At 49.6% G+C, this 22,663-nt stretch overlaps 2 protein-coding genes across 3 annotated transcripts; one reads left to right on the top strand and one right to left on the bottom strand.

Annotated features, from left to right (window-relative positions):
• Positions 1 to 1,440: 1,440 nt before the first annotated feature.
• Positions 1,441 to 22,638, bottom strand: fam163ba (family with sequence similarity 163 member B, genome duplicate a). 2 transcript variants are annotated; one of them, XM_007900172.2, is made up of 3 exons: positions 22,366 to 22,638; positions 2,997 to 3,112; positions 1,441 to 1,898 (listed from the first exon to the last, which is right to left on the bottom strand). In XM_007900172.2, exons 2-3 carry the CDS (start codon positions 3,087 to 3,089, stop codon positions 1,506 to 1,508), a joined length of 486 nt encoding a protein of 161 aa, XP_007898363.1. In that variant the 5' UTR covers positions 3,090 to 3,112; positions 22,366 to 22,638; the 3' UTR covers positions 1,441 to 1,505. The 2 variants fall into 2 exon arrangements, with proteins under 2 accessions (XP_007898363.1, XP_007898362.1); XM_007900171.2 differs by lacking the exon at positions 22,366 to 22,638 and adding an exon at positions 6,065 to 6,267.
• dbh (dopamine beta-hydroxylase (dopamine beta-monooxygenase)) lies at positions 12,081 to 21,820 on the top strand. The gene is made up of 12 exons (XM_007900173.2): positions 12,081 to 12,383; positions 12,796 to 12,942; positions 13,456 to 13,713; positions 14,935 to 15,111; positions 15,486 to 15,588; positions 16,334 to 16,500; positions 17,234 to 17,377; positions 17,915 to 17,953; positions 18,496 to 18,555; positions 19,083 to 19,210; positions 20,161 to 20,320; positions 21,673 to 21,820. Exons 1-12 carry the CDS (start codon positions 12,087 to 12,089, stop codon positions 21,808 to 21,810), a joined length of 1,818 nt encoding a protein of 605 aa, XP_007898364.2. The 5' UTR covers positions 12,081 to 12,086; the 3' UTR covers positions 21,811 to 21,820.
• Positions 22,639 to 22,663: the final 25 nt, after the last annotated feature.

A 22,663-nucleotide genomic window follows, 5' to 3' on the forward strand; every position in this document is an offset into this window, starting at 1 on the left:
AATTGAAGGGTTGCGAGTTCAAGTCCAACATTGGGACTTTGAGCTCACAGTCCAGGCTGATGCTCCAGTGTAGTGATGGGGAGCTCTCAATTGTCTTGTTTGGTGGAGACGTTAAAACAAAGTCTTCCTGCTTGTTCAGGTGAATTTTAATGTTCCACCAATGTGATTGGAAAAGAGTTTCTTTTGGTGTCCTGGCAACAATCCTCCACAAACTCCCAGTTCACCCAATCTTCGGTATGAATTGGCTGCTGTGTTCACCTACAAATACAGTTCCTACACTTCAGAGCAATATCCTGCAAAATCCTTTGACATAGTGCAGGGATTTGATTTTATCTTTTAGTACTCAGGGCCCGGCATGTGTCTGAACCATATGTGTGAGCACCAGCCCTGCCTCAGGACATCAAGCAGTGGCTGTGCTGCTCCTGTCACTTCAAGGCACTTTGAGCAATGTCAAAGCGCTTCACAGTAAATTGTTGTGAAGGGACTGTATTGTAGGTGAATTTAATATATATACTTGAGGGATTTATTGACCAGGACACCAGGAACGAGAAACTCTTCTCTTTTTGAATAGTGTTGGGGGATCTTAACACCCACCTGAATAGGCAGATGGAATGGTGTTTATGCTTTTTAAATGAGCAGTGATATCTAGTGAGGGGAGGAGTCTTAACCCTGACAGTATCAGACAAAGGGGGCCTCACACATTAGATGAGGGGAGGGGGAAAAGAGTAGAGTACTACCTTCTCTCTCTGGCCTCCTCTCTCAACGCAGTGCCCAGTTGTGGCTGCTTCGTCGCTCACTCACTGCACGACCTCATGTCTGTCCTCAGGGGCCAGTGACACAGATAGACACGGACACCTCAGGCAGCTGCTGAGCTGGGAAATGATGCTCCAGACGTCTGGTGCTTAACTTTTACCTTTTATTTTTCATTCACAAAACATGATGCAGTTTCAAAGTGAGACGTGATCCATCAACCGAGCTGGGATCGACCCTTAGAACCAACAAATGCAGACAATGACTGGGTGCCAGTAACACCTGCTCCCAACGACATTTGGCAAAACACGTACAAAATGATGCATTTAAAACACAATTTGGCTTGTTTGAATTTTATAAAACCACTTTACAATGTACATTGGGGCACTCTTTAAAAAGATGGGTGCGCTTGAAAACGTCCACTTCATCAAATACCTTGTCTATCAAAAGATTAATAGTGAAATATAAATACATTCAGAATTTCCTTGGTTTCCACCTTTACTTATATTAAATCTATTAAACCTCCTTTGAAATGGAAGCCCACTCACCCCCATACATAAGCCCTCTGATATAGAAACCCATTCCCCCTCCCCAATACAGAAGCCCCCCCCTATACAGTACCCTCCCACCCCCTTCCCCAATAAAGAAGCGACCCCACCCCCCCACCCGATTGGGACAGAATTCCTTCCCTCTATGTATTGATATAGAAAGCCCACCACTCTCTCACCGGTAGAGAAGCCATGTGGCTCTGCCTCTCAGACATCAGTGCTGATGCTCCTGCTGCGGCTGAATGCCTCCCTGGCTGTTCGAGGTCTCCCCAGCGGCAGGCTCTGAAGACTCGGCAGGTTCTGGACACTCAGCAGGTTTAATGGCATCTCCAGGTCCTCCTCGCTCAGCGTGTTGTAGCTGACCCGCTCGCCCCCATTGTGCATCTCTTCCAGTTGATGGAGGAAGTACGGCTGCTCGTAGAAGGAGCAGCTGGCACACAGAGTCCTGGAGTGCAAGTGGTCCCGGGCGTAGGGTGAGGCGAAGATATTAGGTCCGTTGCCTACATTGTAACTGTAGTGACCGGGTGGGAAGCGGGAATGCATGGCAAAGTCTGGCTCTTCCTCATCCTCATCTGACTCCTCTTTCTTGCAGCAGTAATACTATCAATGGAACAGAAAATGACTTTAACACACAGCTCCAGGCTTGTTCCCTCCACAGATCATTATCAGCCTTTTCCTCTTCCCAGCTACAGCTGACACCTCTGGGGATTCCAACATCGTCCAACAGGGTTACACGTAGTTAGTATCAGGAAGAAGTAGACCATTGCTCTGTTTCACTACCCAAGGCTTAAGACATGAGGCAAGGGTGAAGTCATGAGATTGTCTTCAATTCTATATGTTTTAAGTATTGGGTAGGAAATTGCTTGGGAAGCAGGTGACGGATAATAATAATCCTTGCATTTGATATAGTGCCTTATCACATCATTGAGACGTCTCAAAGCGCTTCACAGAACATATTGTAAAGTGCATTGACTGTGTATTTTGTGGGGAAAACACGGGAGCCAATTGCGCACAGCCGTGTCTCACAAACAATTGTGGATTCATTGAGGAATTATTACCCCTGGAAAGCGATCCGCCAATTGACCGGGTTCCTACGTACTGCTAGGTAAATACACAGCCCTGTGGAGTAAGGAAACGTGCCTAAGGTTTCGCCCCACCCGGGAATCGAACCTGGGTCCTCTTACTTAAGAGGCGAGCGTGCAAACCACTACACTACACGGGACTCCAGATAAAAGGGACATTCTCCAATTTGTAGCAGTGACAAGCTGCATCTGCCAGAGACTAGTCCTTGTGCCTGGGGCTTTTCTCCCATAAATATAAATGATCTGAATACAGGAATATAGTACTGTATCAGTGGCAAAAGCCGAGTTCTTCGGGGACCCCAGAGTTACCTTGTTGGGTGGATTGTTGGAGTTGAACCCGCTAAAAAAAAAGAGGAGAGTCCCTTTGCAAACCCTGGCAAGCTTTTTCGTTACTTGTCCAATGAGGACCCCACTATCCATTAGCATGTTGGCTTGCAGGGTTTCTGAAAGGGACAACAGATGAACTGAGGAAGAGTTCCTGGCACTGGGGTCTCAGCACGACACAATGTATGCCCCATGCAGAGGCAGGGAAATCAATTCACTTGCACTCACGTGATGGTGGTGGTTGTATTTTGAAAGCTAGCACCGGCGATGTTTCGCCCTGAGACTCACTCACCTGCAGTCTACAGTAGCACAGCACGGCTATGATACACAGTAGGATCGCTGCCGCCAATATTCCACCTGTGATCACTACGGTGCCGGCTGTCATTCGACCAGTTCTCCATTAACAGCCTGAAAAACAACAGGAGTCATCAGGGACGTCATCACCCATCAACAGTGATCATTCGCAGAGTGAACATTAAGACGCTGTGTGTAACCAGGCACTCCCCACTGAGCCTCTGATCACCCCACTCCCGGCTTGGATTGCGATCAATCACACAACGCCCTTGCTGTCAGCTCCTGGTACTAACAGTTACTTAACAGTTATGCACTTTGCGATAATAACAATCCGTGTATTTGACACAGCATAACGTCAAAACGTCTCAAAAGCATTTTGCAAGGAATTGCTGTCAGTGCGGGATTGTGTATTTTTTATAGGCAGACGTGGCAGCCAATTTGTGAAACAGCCTTGAAGTGAAACGACGAATTCATCTAGAGGTTCAGTGGCCAGGAGCCTGAAAGAATTAGAGTATCCCTCACGCAGGGTAGAGTCTGAGAGTGCTCATGCCATCAGACCCATAGCTGGACACATCTCTCCCATAGCGTCTAGCCCCCGAAGCGAGCAACAGGATAGTGCTGCGGGACGCTACCCCACGTGAAAGGCGCTATATGAATGCAAGTTGTCGTTGATTACGCTCAATGTCTTTGACCTTTGCGAGCAGCACAAAGAACATCTATCTCAGGGGAGCAATGTGGGGTAACGCCTCTGTAATTAGGGGAGTGCTCACACACACACATCAGCCATTACTGATCTTGGAGTGGGAGCAGGAAATATTTCCTACACCTGATAGAACAAGCCACCAGCCTGAGCTAACACAAGGTTCCAATATAATAATAATAATGATCCTTGCATTTGTTATAGCGCCTTATCATGTCTTCTAGACGTCTCAAAGCGCTTCACAGATTATTGCTGTGAAATGAATTGACTGTATTCTGTAGACAAAAACAATTTGGAGAGCGCAATGCTCGTGCTCTCCAAACTGTTTTATTCCTAAGTTCCACCCACTCTTATCCCACAAGACTGTTTTGTCTCAAAATTTAAGATCACGCAGCTTTGACAGAAAATTCCTATTGAATTCGCTTTCAATTTTGAACCCTGTTTCATTTGTTTTTAGGAACTGCGGAAAGCATCCAACAAATCAGCACCAGGATTGATGCATTTTTCTACAATTCTGGACAGACTTGAATTTTAAGACAGAAAAAGAAAAAGTCTCGATGAATTTTAGGGTTTGAGGGTTAACAATACAGAGAGACATCTCTCCAACTATGGTGGTGGTACACCTGAGAGGGAGTGTGTGCAGTCTCTCTCCGCACTCGATCCTGCCTCTCACTGGTACTCAGTCGTTACTCTTGGTGTCATTCACTCCCTCCCTCACATTGTCTCTTTCCTACACTTACAGGTGGCGTTCAGCTTCCAGATCAATGCTTTTCATGCATGTACACGCAAGGCTACTTTAATGCACCGAGCACTCCTTCAGCCTGTCATACTCAGCCAGTCGCCCCCACTTAACACTCATACACACACACACACGCAAGCCCACTCACCATCACACTCATACCACCCCCCTCTCTCCCCACGATCATACTCGCCTGCTCTCGGCTCCACAAGCCTCCCGCATGTTGCTGGGATCCACATTTTCCTTGTTAAAATGCTTTGAGATGTTTTTATGCACTGTTCGCATTCATCTCTCTCTCTGACTGTGCCTATCTGTGTGTGCTTGCGTGCGTCTCTCCCTCATCATGCGTGTCTGTCTGAATCACTGTGTTTGTGTGTATCTCTGTGTGTGTGTTTGTGTATCTGACATTGTGTGTGTGTGTCTCTGTGTAGTGTGTGTCTCTGTGTGTGTCTCTGTATCTGGTGAATCTCTTTCTGTGACTGTGTGTGTTTCTATGCGTATGTGTATGACTCTTTGTATCTGTGTTTCTATGTGTGTGTGTGACGGTGTCTGTGTGTTTCTAAGTGTGTATGTATGTTTCTATGTGTGTGTGTTTTTCGGTGTGTGTGTGTGTGACTCTGGGTGTGTTTCTATGTGTGTGTGACTGTGTGTGTGTGACTGTGTGTGTGCTGCGGCTCCAGAGAGATAAGCGATTAACCTGTGAGTGCGGGATACCCATTGAGCCGGTGACCGCGCACCCGGTGTCGGGGCAGCGGCTAAAGCGCGAGGAAGATGTTTCACTTCTTATCCGGGGCTCCATCCCGCTGTGACCCGGGACAGAGAGGGTGGGGGGAGCCGGAGGGTCCCGGGGGGCTGAGTGGTGGGGGGGCTGAGCCCGGCCAGAGGTCAGAATCTTTACCAGCTCTTAACCTCGGGATTGAATCGTCCTGGGGTCCCAGTGACGCAAATCCCAATCCCTCTCCCGTTAATCAGATTCTCTCCCGGGGGGGAGGGGGCGATCAATTTGGGAAAAGTGCAGTAAAAACGTGAACGGTTCTGTCCAGGTCTGTGGTCAACCCTCCCTCTGCCTCCCCCCTCCCTCCCTCTGCCTTCCCCTCCCCCTCCCCACCACTCTCTCTCTCCCATTCCCCACCTCCCTCCCTCCGAACAGTCAAGGGCAGCAATCAAACTCCAGCCACATAGTCAACAGGCAGGTCAACAGCGCCCTGGATCCCTCTCCCACCTCTGCCCCCAGTCACAACCCCCACCCCCCCCCCACCCACACCCTCCCCAGCACAGAAAAGAGATAAAGCCAGTGGATGTGGATGAGCGCTCTTTCTATCACGACCAGCAACTAACCCACCGATACGCTCAGATAGCAACAATAATAATAAATAATAATAATCCTTGAGTTTGGTACGGAGCCTAATCACGTCGGAAGGACGTCTGAAATAAAGCGCTTCTTGGGATTTCACCCCGTGAGACAAGGGAGCGAGCGTGAGCTTGCCGGCAATCGCAGCTCCACCGTTGCACACCGTTCCCCGCCGAGATAGACTTGACGTGACTGTGTCAAGGCACCGACCCGATCGATCACCCGCCCTCGCTCTCCACATCAATGCAGGGGTTAAAAAGGCTGCTTTCAACTGACCTTAATTTCCATCCACGCCTGGACTTCACGTGAGAGATTTAAATCTTTCCTTCCCTGCAGAGTACACAGGCTGTTTTAATTGCCAGCCGCCCGCTCAGTCTCACCCAGAAGCTAACTCACAAGCTCCATGTGACATTCGCAGCCAGTGACAGTCACTGTTCAACAGTCAGCGGTGGAGACAATTCCCTTTCAAACCTCTTTCTTACTGTGGAGGAGGAATAACAAGTAAACAAGTAAAGACTGTGGGAGTTGCAGTGATGTGTGCGTCGAACACAAGTTTTATGGCCGTTGCGAGACCAAGCGCTTTCTTCCCTCTTCAACCCTCCCATCGCTGTGCTGTGCATTACCTGACTCAGTTAGAGGAAGGTCAGTTCACCGATCTAAAAGTTACACATCTCTCTCTCTCTCTCTTACCCCAGCTGTTATCCCATCGCATGTTCCTCATGTCTCCAATCAGGTCTCTGACAGACCGGACAGGCTGATACTCACCCCCAAGCTAACACATGCATCCAGTTCCTTCCCAAAGTGAAGTAGGCTTTAATCGTATGAATTAATGTATTTCATATAGCCCTGTCGCATCATCAGGAGGTTTCAGATAACTTCACTGTAAAGTGTAGTGACTGTGTATTTGTAGACGAACCAGGCACTCAATTTGTGCACAGCAATGTCCCACAAACAGCCTTGGAGTGAGTGACCAATTTTATTTGGGAGATTGTAGGCCAGGACACCGGGATAAACTCCCTTCTCTTTTTGAATAGCGCCACGGGATCTCGAACCACTTGAACGGGCAGAAGAGATCTCAGTTTAATGTCTCATCCGAAGGACGGCACCTCCGACAATGCGACACACCCTCCCAGCAGTGCATTGGAGTGTTAGCCTAGACTGTGCGATTTGAAGTCTCAACGTGGGGCTTGAATCCACAACCTGCTGACTCCAGAGGCGAGAACAGTCAAAAGTAGGTGTAGCTCATAATCACATCAATATTTTCTCCAGCAGCTCTTCGTTCAGACTTTATCCTTTGTTACAGAAAAACGGGTTCCATTCTAAACAAACGTGACGTGGATTGTGGAGGCAGCACTGACGGACCGAATGTGATGTGCAGTGTTAATAATAACTCACATTTCTCCCCAGCGCGCCTTTCAAATAAAAATAAAGGTCTCGAAGCACTGCACAAGCAAAGTTGATCAGAAATGAACTGAGTGTTTACAGACCCTGCAAGCCAAGGCCTTTATGGGTAAGGTGGTCTTAACCACATGAGCAACGGGAATCTTGCCAGACAGCGCCTTCGATGGCAAGCTATCTGGCTTTAGCCTGGTTAAACTCCAGCTGTTACCCCATCCCAGACTCTGGGGTCCAGCACTGTAGTTAAGCATCAGCCTGGACTGTGAGCTCAAAGTCCCCAACATGAGGTCTTGAACCCACAACCTTTTGACGGAGCGATGAGAGTGCTACCGACTGAACCAGGCCGACACATTTTGCTATGTCTGCCCCTTTAAGTGAAATGAAGGCAATGTAATCTCCAGTCTAAGAAAAGCCTGCTGCTTACACATGCTTACACATAGCTGAGTGTGATTATAACAGAGAATGCTAATAAACACAGGGATATCTGTCAGATTTGTGATCAGTCAACTTCCTTGCACAGAGGAGGATTGAGCATTACTCCAAATGGTTTTGTGCGGCCCACACACTCGATTCGGAATAAGTCATACGGTTATTATTTGGCTCCTTTTAGTCGGTTCCACCGGCTGATAACTGATTCCACTTGGCATTTACTGGGCTGAAGAGCGATGCTTAAAAATTCGCTGTTAATTTGTGCTGCAAAATGCGAGTGCGCTATTCATAGTAAAAGTAGCTTGAACATCGAAATAGCAAAATAGCAGTCCTGAAAACACGATGATTACATCAACTTGCCTCCGTCTGTTCTAAACATCCAACTCAAAGTCAGCTCAAAATAATCCTTGCGTTGGATATAACCCCTTTACCACTTTGAATAGTGAAATGTAGTGACTGTATGTTTGCAGGCAAACACGGCAGCCTTTTGCACACAGCAATGTTCCACAAACAGCCATGAAGCAAATAACCCATTTATCTGGAGGATCGTTGGTCAATTCACCGGGAGAAACTCCCATCTCTTTACCAATAATATCATGGATCTCTAACGTCCACAGGAAGAGCTAGATGCGACAGACCTTGGTTTATTGTCTCATCTGAAGGATGGTACTTCTGAAACTGCATCATTCCCCCGGCACCGCACCAGAGTGTCAACCCAGACCGTGAGCTGCAGGTCTCAATGTGGGACTTGAACCCACAAACTTCAGACCCAGAGGGGAGAGCGATCCAGGCTGACACCATCGCTGATTTCTACAAGCATTTATGTTTATTATTAATTCGACTTTCAGCTATAATTCACTCCCTGCCTTATCAATCATTTGTGAGGAAATTGCTACAGATGTCACACAATAAATACAGTGATCGCTTTTCCCTCGTTCTCCCATTGTCCCTGTCACTAATGGTGTATGTCTCATCCCACGCTCTCTATACCAGCCCCTCTTCACATTTACTCTGTGTCTATCCCATACTATCGCTGACCTGAGAGTGCTGGATGGAGGGTACAGAGGGAGCTTTATCTAATCGATAATAGATTTACAACAACAACTTGCATTTATACAGGACCAGGATTATCACAATGCCTCAAAATGCTTCACAGAAAAATCCTGTGAAGTGCTTTGAGGCATCAGGATAATCTGATAAAAGATGTTGTATCAAATGCAAGGATTATTATTATTATTATTGAGTTGCAAGCCGGTTTATTTGTTAAGACCTGCAGAAAAGCTCCTTCCAAATCAGGTCAGAATTTAAGAAAATGTCTAACATGTCACCAGGTTTCAATTCGGAGACCGGGTTAAGGTAAAATCTTTTATCTTTCAGGATCAGATAATTGCTCTGGCTCCAGGCACTGTGTGAGATGATTAAATTAATAAAGCAGAGTGGCGGAAGGCCTGCCCGCCAATAGTGGGGCGAGCGAGGCGGGGGACGTGAAGCAGACTGGAGCCCGCTCAGCGGAGGGGCCGAGTGAGGTGGTAGGGGGTAAGATAAGCACCAGTAAATGGAGAGGTTAGTGAATTTTTTTNCACACCCAGAGTGGCTAGGTCACTGGGATATGGAATGTCCTCCTGGGAGTGGTGGTTGAGGCAGAATCCGTATTAGCATCCAAGATGTCTGTCCATGTTCAATTGGTGTTTTATTAGTTTATTCCTGATTGAGTATTTCTTGATTGATGGCATGAATCAAGGAATAATCAAGTAAGAAATACTTATTTTGTTGGCCGACCGTAAAGGTTGGCCACCACTGGTGTAGAGGGAGCTTTACTCTGTATCTAACCTGTGCTGTTCAGAAGCATCCCAAAACAGCCAAAGAGGCCAATCGACTAAAGGACTTTTTAAGTTGGATCAGGAAAGGCTGTGGTAACTGATGATCTTATTCCACAATCTTACAGATGCCTTTCACACTGGACTGGAAGGTTAGAGTCACAGTGCTGCCTCCAGCAAGTTCCCATCTTGAGATGAGGGTGTCAGTGGCATATGTGACCTCCTGCTGGGGATGTTATTGTTAGGAATCACATCCCGGGGAGCGAGCGAGTGAGTCAGTCTTTGAACCGAGGCCTGTGCGTGTTTCAGCGAGTTAGAGTCAGTGCAGGGAGCATTGTCAAACCCGTCTTTAGTCCAAAATTCCTCGCAGTTTCAGCCTTTAGAACATGGTTGAAAAAATTCTACCTTGTCCAGAATTCTGGAAAATCCACAGAGTCCTTCATCCATGGTTTTAAAATCTTACTGAAGTCCTAATAAAGATCGTTATCCTGGCTAACAATTCTGTAAACAAAAAATGGTCGTTCGCCTCATGGCTGTTTGTGGGACGTTGCTGCCTGCAAATTGGCTGCTGCGTTCACCTATATAATAATCCACAGTCACTGCACTCTACAGAAAAATCCTGTGAAGTACTTTGAGGCATCGGGATAATCTGATAAAAGATGTTGTATCAAATGCAAGGATTATTGTTATTATTGAGTTGCAAGCCACTTTACGTTTTAAGACCTGCAGTAAAGCTCCTTCCAAATCAGGTCAGAGTTTAAGAAAACGTCTAACATGTCACCAGGTTTCAATTGGGTAACCGGGTTAAAGTAAAACCTTTTGTTTTTCAGGCTCAGATAATTTCTCTGGCTCCAGGTATTGTGTGAGCTGATGGTGAGTTGCCAGGGGCTGGTCACTGTTCAATGTCACAACAAGGAAACCAGATTCACATCCAGCTATCCTCAAGTTTTGTATTTCTCTGCCTTTGACTCAGGCAGAGGCTCTCTCTCCAGCCGCCTTCTCTCTCGTTCCCACCTACCTCGATCCTTCCTTTTTCCCAATCGCTGGCTCTTTCCAATTCCTCAGTTCCCGTTCCGTTTTCTCACCATTCTGGTGTCAGTCTGCGCTCAGCTCAGTCACCTCCGCTGTCACTTACGCAGCCATGTGAGCAATACAAGTGACTCTTTCATGACCCAGACTATCTGGTGCTGGATGTGACTCAAACAGCCATGAAGCATCCGAATAGTTTTATTCGGGGGATTGTTGTCCAGGACAACGGGAGAGAGAAACTCCTTTCTCTTTTTGAATAGAGCCATGGGATCTTCAACGTCCTCCCGAACAGGCAGATGGGACCTCGGTTTAACGTCTAATGTTTAACAAAGGATAGCACCTCCGACAATGCAGTCTTCCTTCCCAGCTTAGACTGTGAGCTCAAAATCCTGCCGCGAGGTTTGGACCCACAACCTTCTGAGTCAGACTCAGAATTTTATTTGGGGAATTGTTGGCCAGGACACCGGGAAAGAGAAACTCCATGTTTATTACAAATGTAATTTGTTGTTGTTAATACAGTGAGAACGTCTCAAAGCGCTTCACATCTCATCCAAACCATGGAGGATGTGGGAGCGAACAGGAGCTGGGCTCCAGGCATTCACTGTGCTCTCTGAGCTGCTGATGGAAGCAACGAGCAAGTCACGTCCGTTCTGAATGATCCTAATCTAAAGCAGTGCCGCTGGCTCTGCAGACGTGCAGCTCTGCTGACGTTAACCCTCCTTCAGATGGATAGCAGTGGCTGTGACTGGTGGCAGCTTGAGGGCTTTGGGACTGGGTAGACAGCTCATTGCCAGCTCCGATTCATTATCTCAGGGGAGGGAAATTGGACATCTCTCATTCAATGATTGTCAATGAATGTCAGCCTGGTTCAGTCACTTACACTCTCGCATCTGAGCCAGACGATTGTGGGTTCAAGCCCCCACTAGGTCAAGGACTTTGAGCTCCCAATCTAGCCTGACTCTCCAGTGCAATGCTGGGGGGAGCAATGCATTGTCAGAGGTGCCGTCCTTCAGAAGAGACATTAAACCAAGGTCCCGTCTGCAGCGGTGGATATTTGTCTTCCAGATTAAATTGATCATTCACCTCTTGGTTATTTCTGGAACATTGCTTCATGCAAATTGGCTACGGCATTTGCCTACAAAATACAGAGTCACTGGGTTTAACAGTAATTACTGTAAAATGCTTTTTTGATGTGATAGGCACTGTATCAAATGCAAGCATTATTATTATTATAATTTGACTGAAAGTAATGAGCAGAGCAGTGGGTGAGATGCAGTATTTGTGTGCCTCGCACCACCCTAAGGGCAAGACAGTCCGTGCAATGAGCTATCAGTCAATAGAGTAAGGAGGAAATCAAATGGAGTGGTTAGAAGGTCAGACAGGCTCTGAGTGTGTGTGTGTTGGGGGGGGGGGGGGGGCGGAGGCGGGGTGGTGGGCGCTGGTGAAATCTAATTTCCAGGCAGATGCAAAATGTCGCTCAGGAGAATAAAGGTAAATTAGATTGGAGAAATTGGACAGAGTTTCAGGGGCGCAGGTTTAAAAGCAGACAGAGCGTGGCACTCCACACCATTCCTACTTCCAGACCGTCTAGGATGAGGGGCTCAGGATGTTTCCCAGCGCTGCGGATGCGCGAGGCTGTGTCCATCTATCTGACACTTGTGTTGGTGGTCCTGGGCATCCTCGTGGCCTCGTTCAAGCCCCCGGTCCCTGAGGAGAGGCCTTTCCCCTACCAGGTGCCCCTGGACCCCCACGGTCGCATGCTCCTGGCCTGGAACGTCAGCTTTTCCCGGGAAACGGTGTGCTTCCAGCTGCTGGTCCGGGAGGTGGGCTTCGGGCTGGTGTTTGGGATGTCGGACAGAGGAGAGGTCAGCAACGCTGATCTGATAGTGCTGTGGAGCGATGAACACGGCTCCTACTTTGGGGTGAGTCTCGGGGGCTGGTGGTGGGGGTGGGGGGAGAGGGAGACACCATCCCAGACATAGCCCCGCGTTGAGGCACGTGTAACGGTGCGTTTGTGGCAATCGTGTGGTGTGCGTGTGTGCCGGGTGCCTGGCGGGCACAGGTGGGGGCTTCAGGGAAGCCAGGCTTGGATGGGGGCGATGGGCTCATGGAGCTTAGTGCAGGAGAGGACACGAGCTGCTGAATTCTGTGAATAACCTGCAGTTTGCGGTGGGAAGAGTTGGGAAGCCCAGCGAGCAGGGAGTTAGCGTAGTCAAGCCTGGACATGATGAAAGCGCGAACACTAGTTACCTGGATATTGGCTAACTCTGCGTGAGGGGCGTTATACAAATGCAACTTGTTGTTGTAGTGACCTGGGTTGTGTGTCTGGGTTAGGATGCCTGGAGTGACGAGCGAGCTCAGGTACACCTGGATGAGCACCAGGATTACCAGCTGCGGGAGGCACTGGATGGCCCTGAAGGCTTCAGCCTCATCTTCTGCAGAAAGTTCGATACTTGTGATGTTCGGGATTACCTTATTGAGGTGATGTCTCTCTCTCTATATATCTCTTTGTGATAACACTCTGTAAAATAGAGCCTCTCTCATTGTAGTAACACTCTCTCTGTGTGATAACTTGCTGTTACAGTATAACACTGTTTTTCTGTAGTAACACGCTCTCTCTTTCGCTGTAGTAACTCGGTCTGTAAATCACTCTCTGTAATAAATCTCTCTGTGATAACACCTAGCAGTTTACCTGAGGGTAAGTTGGAACCCAGTTGTTAGTCGATGGGCTGATTACTTTCCGGGAGTAATAATCCCTTCAAAATGAGATAAATAAATATAGAAATAAAATAATAATTTGGTCACGCAACCCACGACTGTTTGTGGGAAACTGCTGTGTGAAATTAGCTGCTGCGTTTCGCCCACAAAATATCGTCTATTCACTTTACAGTATACTCTGTCAAGCACTTTGAGACGTCTCGACAACGTGATAAGGCGCTGTCTCAAATGCGAGGAATACTGTTTGAGTTGAGCTGACTGTTGCTCTGCCTGCAGGACGGGACGGTCCACCTCCTGTACGGGTTCCTGGAGAGTCCGGTCCCCTCGCTGGCGGCACTGAACCTGGGGGCGGTGGGGGTGGGGGTGCAGCGAGTGCAGCTGCTGAAGGCTGAGATGCCAAAACCCCACCTGCCCCCCGACGTCAAACAGCTGGAGATCCTGGCCCCCAACGTGAACATCCCTGAGCAGGAGACCACCTACTGGTGTTACATCAGCCAGCTGCCACGCCACTTCCCCAAACATCACATCGTCATGGCAAGTACTCGGACCGTTACACAGTACGACAAAGTCCTGTTACCCCCCCCCACACTCCCCACCCCATGCTTTTTTGAGACACCTTCCTGACGTAAAAGGCGCTGGTACCTAATGTAAGGGTTATTCATAGAATCAGGATCTTACAGCACAGAAGGAGGCCATTCAGTCCACCAGTCTGTGCCGGCTCTTTGAAAGAGCTATCCAATTAATCCTACTCCCCCGCTCTTTCCCCATAAATATCCAATTCCCTTGTGAAAGCTACTATCACATCTGCTTCCCCCACCCTTTCAGGCAGCGCATTCCATGTTGCAACTCTCCTCGTCTCCCCTCTGGTTATTTTGTCAATTATCTTAAATCTATGTCTTCTGGTTACTGACCCACCCGCCAGTGAAAACAGTTTCTCCTTATTTGCTCTATCAAAACCCCTCATAATTTTGAACACCTCTATTAAATCTTCCCTTAACCTTCTCTCCTCTAAGGAGAACAATCCCAGCCTCTCTAGTCTCTCCACATAATGGATGTACCCTCAGCCATGGTTATTATTACATTCTGTATCTCAGCCTGAGGCTAAGGATGAGACTGTGCTCATTAGCCGCAGTGAGTTTGGGTGGAAAGCCTTATCCCCAGTATAATAGACACCCACAGGAACATCCCTACACACACGCGCGCACACACACACACACGCACACAAACAGAGGCTTGGGGTGGGTTATATTTTGTAAACCAATTCCGGGGACACATATATTAAAAAAACTGAACTCACCACAATTGCTGAAACTGGCAATACAGTTCCTGGAGAAGCTTGTTGGATTAATGGCTGCATTTCTGTCTTTGATGATCGGATCTGGTTTAGACTGTGATTGTTCTTGCTCAGATGGTCGATGAACTCAAGGCAGGGCAAATTTTGGCCCCAGGGACACAATAGCCCTTCCGGGGAACTGTCCATGGAAATCGGGGATGTATGGTCACCCAAGGCTTGGACTCACTCCCTCACCCACCATTAATCTTTACTCGGGGCATAATTAACAACTGGAACAGAGTTGCCAGGAAGGGTGGTTGAGGCCAGGACACTGGGACTCAATTAAAAAGCAGCTCAACGCTGTGATGGGGGGAACGTTAGGATGGGTGTCTGGAGCGGGGATGAGATCGGATGGGCCGAAGGGCCTCCTTCATCCAGACTGTGGCCCCGTGACCTTGTGAGGTCTTGTTTGCCTTCCTCAGTACGAGCCGGTGGTGGTGAAGGGGAACGAGGCTCTGGTGCACCACATGGAGGTGTTCCAGTGCGCTGCAGAGTTTGACACGATCCCAGCCTACAGTGGGCCGTGCGACTCCAAGATGAAGCCGGGGCGTCTGAACTCCTGTCGTCACGTCCTGGCCGCCTGGGCCATGGGGGCAAAGGTCAGTAATGGGGCGGGCCAAGAGACGTCAAAGGCCAATGCTTTGGTTGGAGCAAGGAGAGGCCAAAGGTCACAGTGATGGAGGAGAGTCTGGGAGGGTCAAAGGTCAGTGACAGCGCATGCAAGGCGGGGGCGGGGGGCAAAGGTCAGCGATGGAGCGGGCAAAGGGGGTTCAAAGGTCAGTGAGAGAGCAGGGAGAGTTAGTGACAAACTGGGTCAGCAACAAAGTGAGAGGGGAACAACAGTCAATGACAGAGTGGGGGAGAGTCAGTGACAGTGTAAGTGACGGGGAGGGTGGGGGTGGTCCGTGATGGGAGTGGTGTGGGGGGGGGGGGGGGGTCACTGATACACTAACCAGTTTCATGGCCGTTGTAGCCGTTTTATTATCCTGCTGAGGCCGGGCTCGTTATCGGTGGGCCGAATTCCTCCCGGTACTTACGTCTGGAGGTTCATTACCACAACCCTCTGCTGCTACGCGGTAAGTCTGTGTGACCCCTGTGTAACGCCTGCGCTGGGCCAGCACCGCGCTCTGCCTATTAACAGCCAGTCTCCCGCCTGCTATGGGACTATGGGACGATGGGAACTCTCTCCTCGTCGGCCTTCCCGGCCCTCCCTCCACACTGCAGGTCATTCAGAACTCTGCAGCTCGTGTACTGTCCCGCACCAGACACCGCGACCACATCACTCCCACCCTCGCTCGCCTCCACTGGCTCCCCATCCCCCAGAGGATCGAATTCAAGATCCTCACCTACAAGGCCATTCACAGCGTCGCTCCCTCCTACCTCTCCGACCTACTATCCCCCTACCTACCTGCCCGTGCCCTCCGTTCCTCTGGCTCCGGTCTGCTCCACATCACCCGCCCCAACCACCCTACCATCGGTGGCCGGGCCTTCAGCCTCTCAGCCCCGAGGCTCTGGAACTCTATCCCCCAGTGCCTTCGCCGCCTCTTCCCTTTCCTCCTTCAAGGCCGGTCTCAAGACCTTTCTCTTTGACCGTGCCTTCAGCTCCACTCTCGACTCTCTACCCCCTCCTCGCTCCCTCCCTTCCCTCCCCTCACCATTTCCCCCCTCCTCTCTCCCTCCCTTCCCTCCCCTCACCCTGACCATTTCCCCCCAATGCTCGGGTCCTGACCCAACTGTACAGCGCCTTGGGACGTCGTCCCGACGTGAAAGGCGCTCAATAAATGGAATCTTGTTGTTGTTGTTGCTGTGTCTTGTTCCCAGGCCGCAGGGACTCCTCTGGGATCCGCCTGCACTACACGCCCACATTACGCCGCTATGACGCGGGCATCATGGAGCTGGGGCTGGTCTACACACCCCTGATGGCAATCCCACCGCACGAGGCTTCCTGGGTGCTGACTGGGTACTGCACAGCACAGTGCACCCAGCAGGTGAGCATTGCCCTGGGTGGGCAGGGCTGGGCTGGGTTGGGTTAGGCTGGGCTAGACTGACACTCCAACGCAGTAATGGAGGTGGGGAGGGGTTTGCATTGTCGGAGGTGCCGTCCTTCAGATGGGACGTTTAACCAAGGTCCTGTCTGCCTTTACAGGTGAACGATAAAGATTCCACGGCACTATTCAATAAAAGAAAGGAGTTTCTCTCTCCCGGTGTCCTGGCTAACAATCCCCCAGATTCAATCAATCAATCAATCAATCAATCACTCACTCACTCACTCACTCACTCACTCACTCACTCACTCACTCACTCACTCACTCACACAGTCACTACACCTTACAGTATATCCTAGGAAGCACTTTGGGACATCCTCCGAACATGAAAGGTGCTATATCAAACACAAGGATTATTTTTATATTATTATTATATATCAAGGCCCCCACCGCCCCTTTTTCAGTGTCACTACAACAACAGCAAATTACATTTGTATTGCACCTTCAGGTCAGGAGGACGTCCCAAGGCAACTGGACAGTCAGGGATTTGGACCCGAGCTGAGGGTTGGGATCAGGAGAAGTGGAGGGCAGGGGGGGTGGGGGCAAGTGAGTGACCCGAAAGCACAGTCGAAAAGAAGTCTTGAGACAGGCCTTGAAGGAGGTAAGGGAGGGGGCGAGGTGAGTTCTGGCGTTTGAGTTACTCAGGCCTTGTTGCTTTGTGCTTTGTTCTCACCAGACTCTCCCGCCATCTGGAATCCACATCTTTGCCTCACAGCTGCACACGCACCTGGCGGGGACGGAGGTGCAGACAGTGCTGGTCCGGAACGGGGTGCAAGTGCAGGTGGTGAACGCCGACACACATTACAGCACCCACTTCCAGGCAGGTCTCCGTAGCCGGTTGTCCTCTCAGCCAGATGCCGGTCAGCGGGCACCAAAAACGAGCCGGAGTCAAAGAGCGCCTTCGCATGGGATATAATAATAATAATCCTGGCACTTGAGATTGTTCCTTATCCACCTTTGAGGTCATTGAGACATCTCAAACGCTTGACAGAATATAATGTAAAGTGGATTGATGGTGTATTTTGTGGGCGAAACACGGCACGCTAACCACTACGCCATAGGTCTCCACAAAGAATAACGTCTCAGAATGGGTCACAAAGACCAGCAAGGGAGAGGAGTGGGGAAGTGACTGTAGGTGCGGTCAAAAAGGTAGGTTTTTAAGCGGGATTTAAAGACAGATAGCGAAAGGCAAGATGGCGGGATGGAGGGAGGGAATTCTGACTCACTGGGATCTGTCACTGGCTGAGATGCCTTGCGCTAAGTAATTGACATTTCTGTTAATCCCCTTTAAGAGGATGATATGAAATCAGTTCCAACACTCGATGCCCTAACTTTACTTCATTTACTTTGCGTTCAGGAGATCCGCATGTTAAAGTCGGAGGTCACAGTCCGTCCGGTGAGTATCACCCGAGCGCCGTGGAGCCTCATCTTTTACACGTTTACCAGCCTTGCACAGCGATATCAATGCCGAGCTATGCAGGTTTAGCTGGTTAGACTCCAGCAGTTATTCCAGCCCACACTCTGGGCTCCCCCAAAGCCTTTGCTCTTGCCAACCTGCGCCTAAGACTTTGCGGAATTAGGTAAACTGGATGCATCCCTCCGGGGGGGGAGAGAGAGAGAGAAAGAGGGAGTGCTCATTCCATTCCAACAATTTATTTTAGGGATTTCCATGTGCAGGATGCGTGGAATTCTCAGTTTGCTTTGGATACTCTTAAGCGTTCACGGTGATGGGTTTCTGCACGTGTCAGACACCCGACTGACCCCAAAACACCCCAGGCCTGCGCTGTACACAATTACCAGCTTTACACGCACACACTCATGCTCTATGGTTACTTCTTGTAAACTAAAGCTGATTTTTCCAGTTTATTGATGTGTGTAACACAGCTCACTGCTCTCTGCTCTCCTCCCCACACCCCCCCACCCATGCTCGCCGGACAGGGAGACGTGCTGATAACATCGTGTACGTACAGCACCAGTGCTCGCACACACATCACCCTGGTAAGGAACCCCCACCCCACTTCGCCCCTCCTGGTCCACAGCTAGTGGGGGAGGAGGCAGGCGCTGAGCCACAGTGGTGTGGGGGGGGCGGGATTTGATGTGGGGATCAAGGTTGGAGTGCTGGTGGGAGTGGGGTTTGGGGAGTGAGCTTGAGGTTGGGGGTGTGGGTGGGTCTTGTACATATAGTTACATCTCCGCTCTGTCTCTGCACTGCGCTTGAGTTGCTGATCTTAGTCGGGGTTGGGGGGATAGGGGGAACAGTAGTTGAGGCTACAGGTGGCCTGAGTGCCCTGAGTGCTTCCCTGCTCCTGGTCTCCTGAGCCTCCCCACCCTGAGAGAGGCTGGCAGTGCGCAGGGGTTGAGGGTCAGTAGATGGGGATAACGTGTCGGGGTTGGGAATCAGGGCTGCGAGTCGGGGGCTGGAGGTCTGATGTGGGGGGTGCGGGGGGTCAGATAGGAGGGATTCAGGATCTGGGATTGGGGCAATGTCACCAGTTTCTCAACCTCTCTCGGCTTCTCTGATTCAGGGCGGTTTTGGGATCCAGGAGGAGATGTGTGTGAATTACGTGCACTACTATCCTCAGAGCAAGCTGGAGTTGTGTAAGAGTGCCGTGGACCCAGACTCGCTGCAAAAATACTTCCGCTTCATCAACAGGTGACGTTAAACCAAGTTCCCTAGCCAACAATCTGCGCCTGTTCAGGTGGACATTAAAGATCCTAGAATCCTAGAATCTTACACCACAGAAAGAGGCCATTCGTCCCATCGTGCCGGTGCCTGCTCTTCGAACAATCCAACCAGTCCCACTCCACCCCCCTCACCACCTTTAACCCCCGTAACCCTGCAAATTGATCCTTTTAAAGTACATATCCAATCCTTTTGAAAGCTACTATGGAATCTGCTTCCTTCAAAGTGATGACTTGTGACCCACTTGAGATATTTTGACGAATAGGCTCACTTCTCATCAGGTCTTCACTGGATCCCAATCTCCTCCAACCCCTTCACCCCACCCAGACTCCAACCAGTCTGTCCCTTGTTCTTCACTCACTCTCTTTCCCAAATTCCCTTTGCCTCGCTCCTCTCTCCCTCTCTCCAAAATCCTATGAAAAAACTTAGGCCACGATTTTGTGGGACTGCCTTTAATCTCTCCTCCCTGCTCGATGCTCCCCATCCTGTCGGAGTCCAGCTCTCAGACCAGTCCCTGCGGGCAGGGAATCCTCCCACTCTGTTCTTGTTAATCCTGCAAGCCAAAGCCCTAACGGGTAAGGTGGTCCGAGCTGGGCAAGCAGTGGGAAAGCTTGCCAGACAATGCTCTCATTGCCACACCATTTTTATCTGGTTAGACTCCAGCAGTTACCTCCAGTGCAAGCTCTGGGGTTCGCAAGCCTTGGCACTTGCCAACTTGCGCCTAAACCTTTGCAGTATGCGTCCCCCCAGGGAAAGAGTGTGCATTTCCATTCCAACAATCTATCTCTGAAACCTCCATGTGTAGGTGGGATGCATGGAATTCTCAGTGTGATTTGGGGACTCTTAATCATGGTGATGAGTTTCCCCGTGTGTCCCAAACTAAATGCTGAGAGGCTGCGTGTTGTGTCCCTGTCCTGCAGTCTGGCTGAGGACAGTGTGTGTAGCTGCCCCTCGGAGCCGGTGTCCCAACAGTTCCAGGCCGTGTCCTGGGATTCCTTCAGCAAACACGTGCTCCGCCTCCTGTATGCCTCCGCCCCCATCTCCATGGACTGCAACCGCTCCTCCGCAGTTCGTTTCCCGGTAAGTGCACGCTCGCTGCTCGTCCCTGCTCACTACTACTCCCTGCTCACTACCCACTCCCCTCCCCGCTCATCACTATCAATTCCCTGCTCACGCCTTCCCCACTCCCCAAGACCTACTAGTCCGTGCCAGCGATTATATTCCACACAAGCCTCCACCCCTCTATTCCCCTTCTCTCCGAATGTCTCAAGTTTCCCCCGAAATACTTTGATGATTTCTGCTTCAACCGTAGCTCTCGGCAGTGAGTTCACATTCTCACCATCACCTTCATTAGTGTGAAGTGTGAAGAAGTTCCTCCTAAACTCCCCGTTAGATCTGCTGCTGTCTCTCGTTTATGTCACCTTCTAACAGAGTCACCAACAAGTAGAAACAACATATTAACATCCACCCATATTCGGAGTGAAATTTGGAGGCAGTTTTTCACCCACAGGGTAATGAAAATCTGGAATTCTCTCCCACAAAAGGCTGTGGATCCTGGATCCATTCACATCTTCAAGACTGAGGTGGATAGATATTTGTTAGGTCAGGGTATTAAGGGATATGGGGCTTGCACTCAAATGGAAAGCACTGCATTGTCAGACGTTCTGGACTTCTGTACTTGGGGAGTGGGGTAGGTGTGAGACATTCAGACGAGGCAATAAACCGAGATCCTCCTATATCTATATATTTAACCCACAAAATACACAGTCACTCCACTTTACAATGTAGTCTGTAAGGACTTTGAGACATCTCAATGACAGGATAAGACGCTATATCAACAACAACAACAAGATTACATTTGTATAGCGCCTTTCACGTCGGGAGGACATCCCAAGGATTATTATTATTATTATATCTGAGTCCAGATCATTTATGAGCACAGTGAACGTTAGCGATCGGTCCTAACTGATCTTGAGGAGAAACTGAGGTTGTATTTTTATTGGAACAGAGAAAGCTGCGAGGAGACCTGGCTGAGGTGTCCAGAACTCTGAGGGTTTGAAACCATGTCAATTTAACAATTGATAATTTAAAGGGTAATAATCCCTGCCAAAAAATAATAATAATTTGGTCACTCAATCCACGACTGTTTGTGGGACGCTGCTGTGCGCAATTGGCTGCCGCGTTTCAACCACACAATGTACAGTTAATTCACTTTCCAGTATATTCTGTGAAGCGCTTTGAGACGCTTCAATGACGTGATAAGGCGCTGTATCAAATGCAAGGATTAGTATTATTATTGTAAACGGAGAAAAGCTTCCTACTGGTCTGTGAGTCGGTGAGATCCCCCTCACACTGAGGACATTTCTCTCTGTGCAGTTTGAGGCTCAGAGGCTTTCCCGTAGGAACAAACTTTAGTTTTCAATTGTTTTCAGGGAAACTGGGAACGGCAGCCTCTGCCGGTGATCTCCTCGGTGCTGCCAGAGCCACGGCCTCTCTGTGCCGCTGCCCCTCGCCCGCCCCCCGCGTCACCAGGCCTGGTCCAGGCCATCAGCCGCACCTTCAGTAACTAAAGGTCTGGAGTCACCGGAGTTCTCAGAGCGACTGGAATACCGGAGCTGCCAGAATTCCCGGAGAGACTGGAATACCGTAGTGAACAGAACACTGGAATGACCGGAATACCAGAGCCATCGGAATTCTCAGAGCGACCGGAATACTGGAGTGACCGGAATACCGGACGCAGCAGGATTTACCGGAACGACTGCAATGACCGGAATCACTGTAGTGACCAGAGCGACTGGAATTACTGAGTGACTGGAATACCGGAATGTCAGGAATGCTCGACTTGTTCCACACTCATTGTGATAATTTCGGAAGCTTCAGTTCGCACTCTGAGAAGACGCTTCGGATTAATGAAGGTTTTAACACAAAGCGAATCACACTGACATTTCCATAGTAACCGTTACACACTCCTGTTCTGTTCTCCACCCAATATTCATCTCGTTCACCCGCTCTGTGTAACAACAAACACAACCAATCCTCCATCTGTGCCTGGGAATCACCAGCACTCACCAAACTGTGCCAGGGAGCAATGGGCAGTCACCAATCTGTGCCGGGAACCCACTCACCGATGTGCCAGTCCTCTCACTTGTGTTTTACCCACCGATCAGCCTGAAATCTCTGTTTCCGATTTGTACGTTGCAAATCCTTTGAAATAAACGTTGAGCTGTGTGCCGAGCCAAGCTGGGAGGCAGTGAGGTGGTTTTACTGTGTGCTATCTCTCCTTTACAACATGCACAGTTACGTTCTTCACCTGAACCCCTTCCCACACAGACACCCACTCACTCACACAAATAGCAACTGAGATTCAGACAGCAAACACTGCACGCAGCTACGCACCACACAGCACGATGACTAATCCAGCAA

Source organism: Callorhinchus milii, unplaced genomic scaffold (genome assembly GCF_018977255.1).
Source record: "Callorhinchus milii isolate IMCB2004 unplaced genomic scaffold, IMCB_Cmil_1.0 Scaffold8, whole genome shotgun sequence".
NCBI classification, from domain to species: Eukaryota; Metazoa; Chordata; class Chondrichthyes; order Chimaeriformes; family Callorhinchidae; genus Callorhinchus; species Callorhinchus milii.

Coding starts and splice junctions, on each gene's coding strand:
- fam163ba (XM_007900172.2), bottom strand. CDS start 3,089: ATGACAGCCGGCACCGTAGTGATCACAGGTGGAATATTGGCGGCAGCG. Junction 1,899..2,996: donor TGTGCTACTGTAGACTGCAG/GTGAGTGAGTCT, acceptor TTCCATTGATAG/TATTACTGCTGCAAGAAAGA.
- dbh (XM_007900173.2), top strand. CDS start 12,087: ATGCGCGAGGCTGTGTCCATCTATCTGACACTTGTGTTGGTGGTCCTG. Junction 12,384..12,795: donor AACACGGCTCCTACTTTGGG/GTGAGTCTCGGG, acceptor TGTCTGGGTTAG/GATGCCTGGAGTGACGAGCG. Junction 15,589..16,333: donor CAACCCTCTGCTGCTACGCG/GTAAGTCTGTGT, acceptor TCTTGTTCCCAG/GCCGCAGGGACTCCTCTGGG.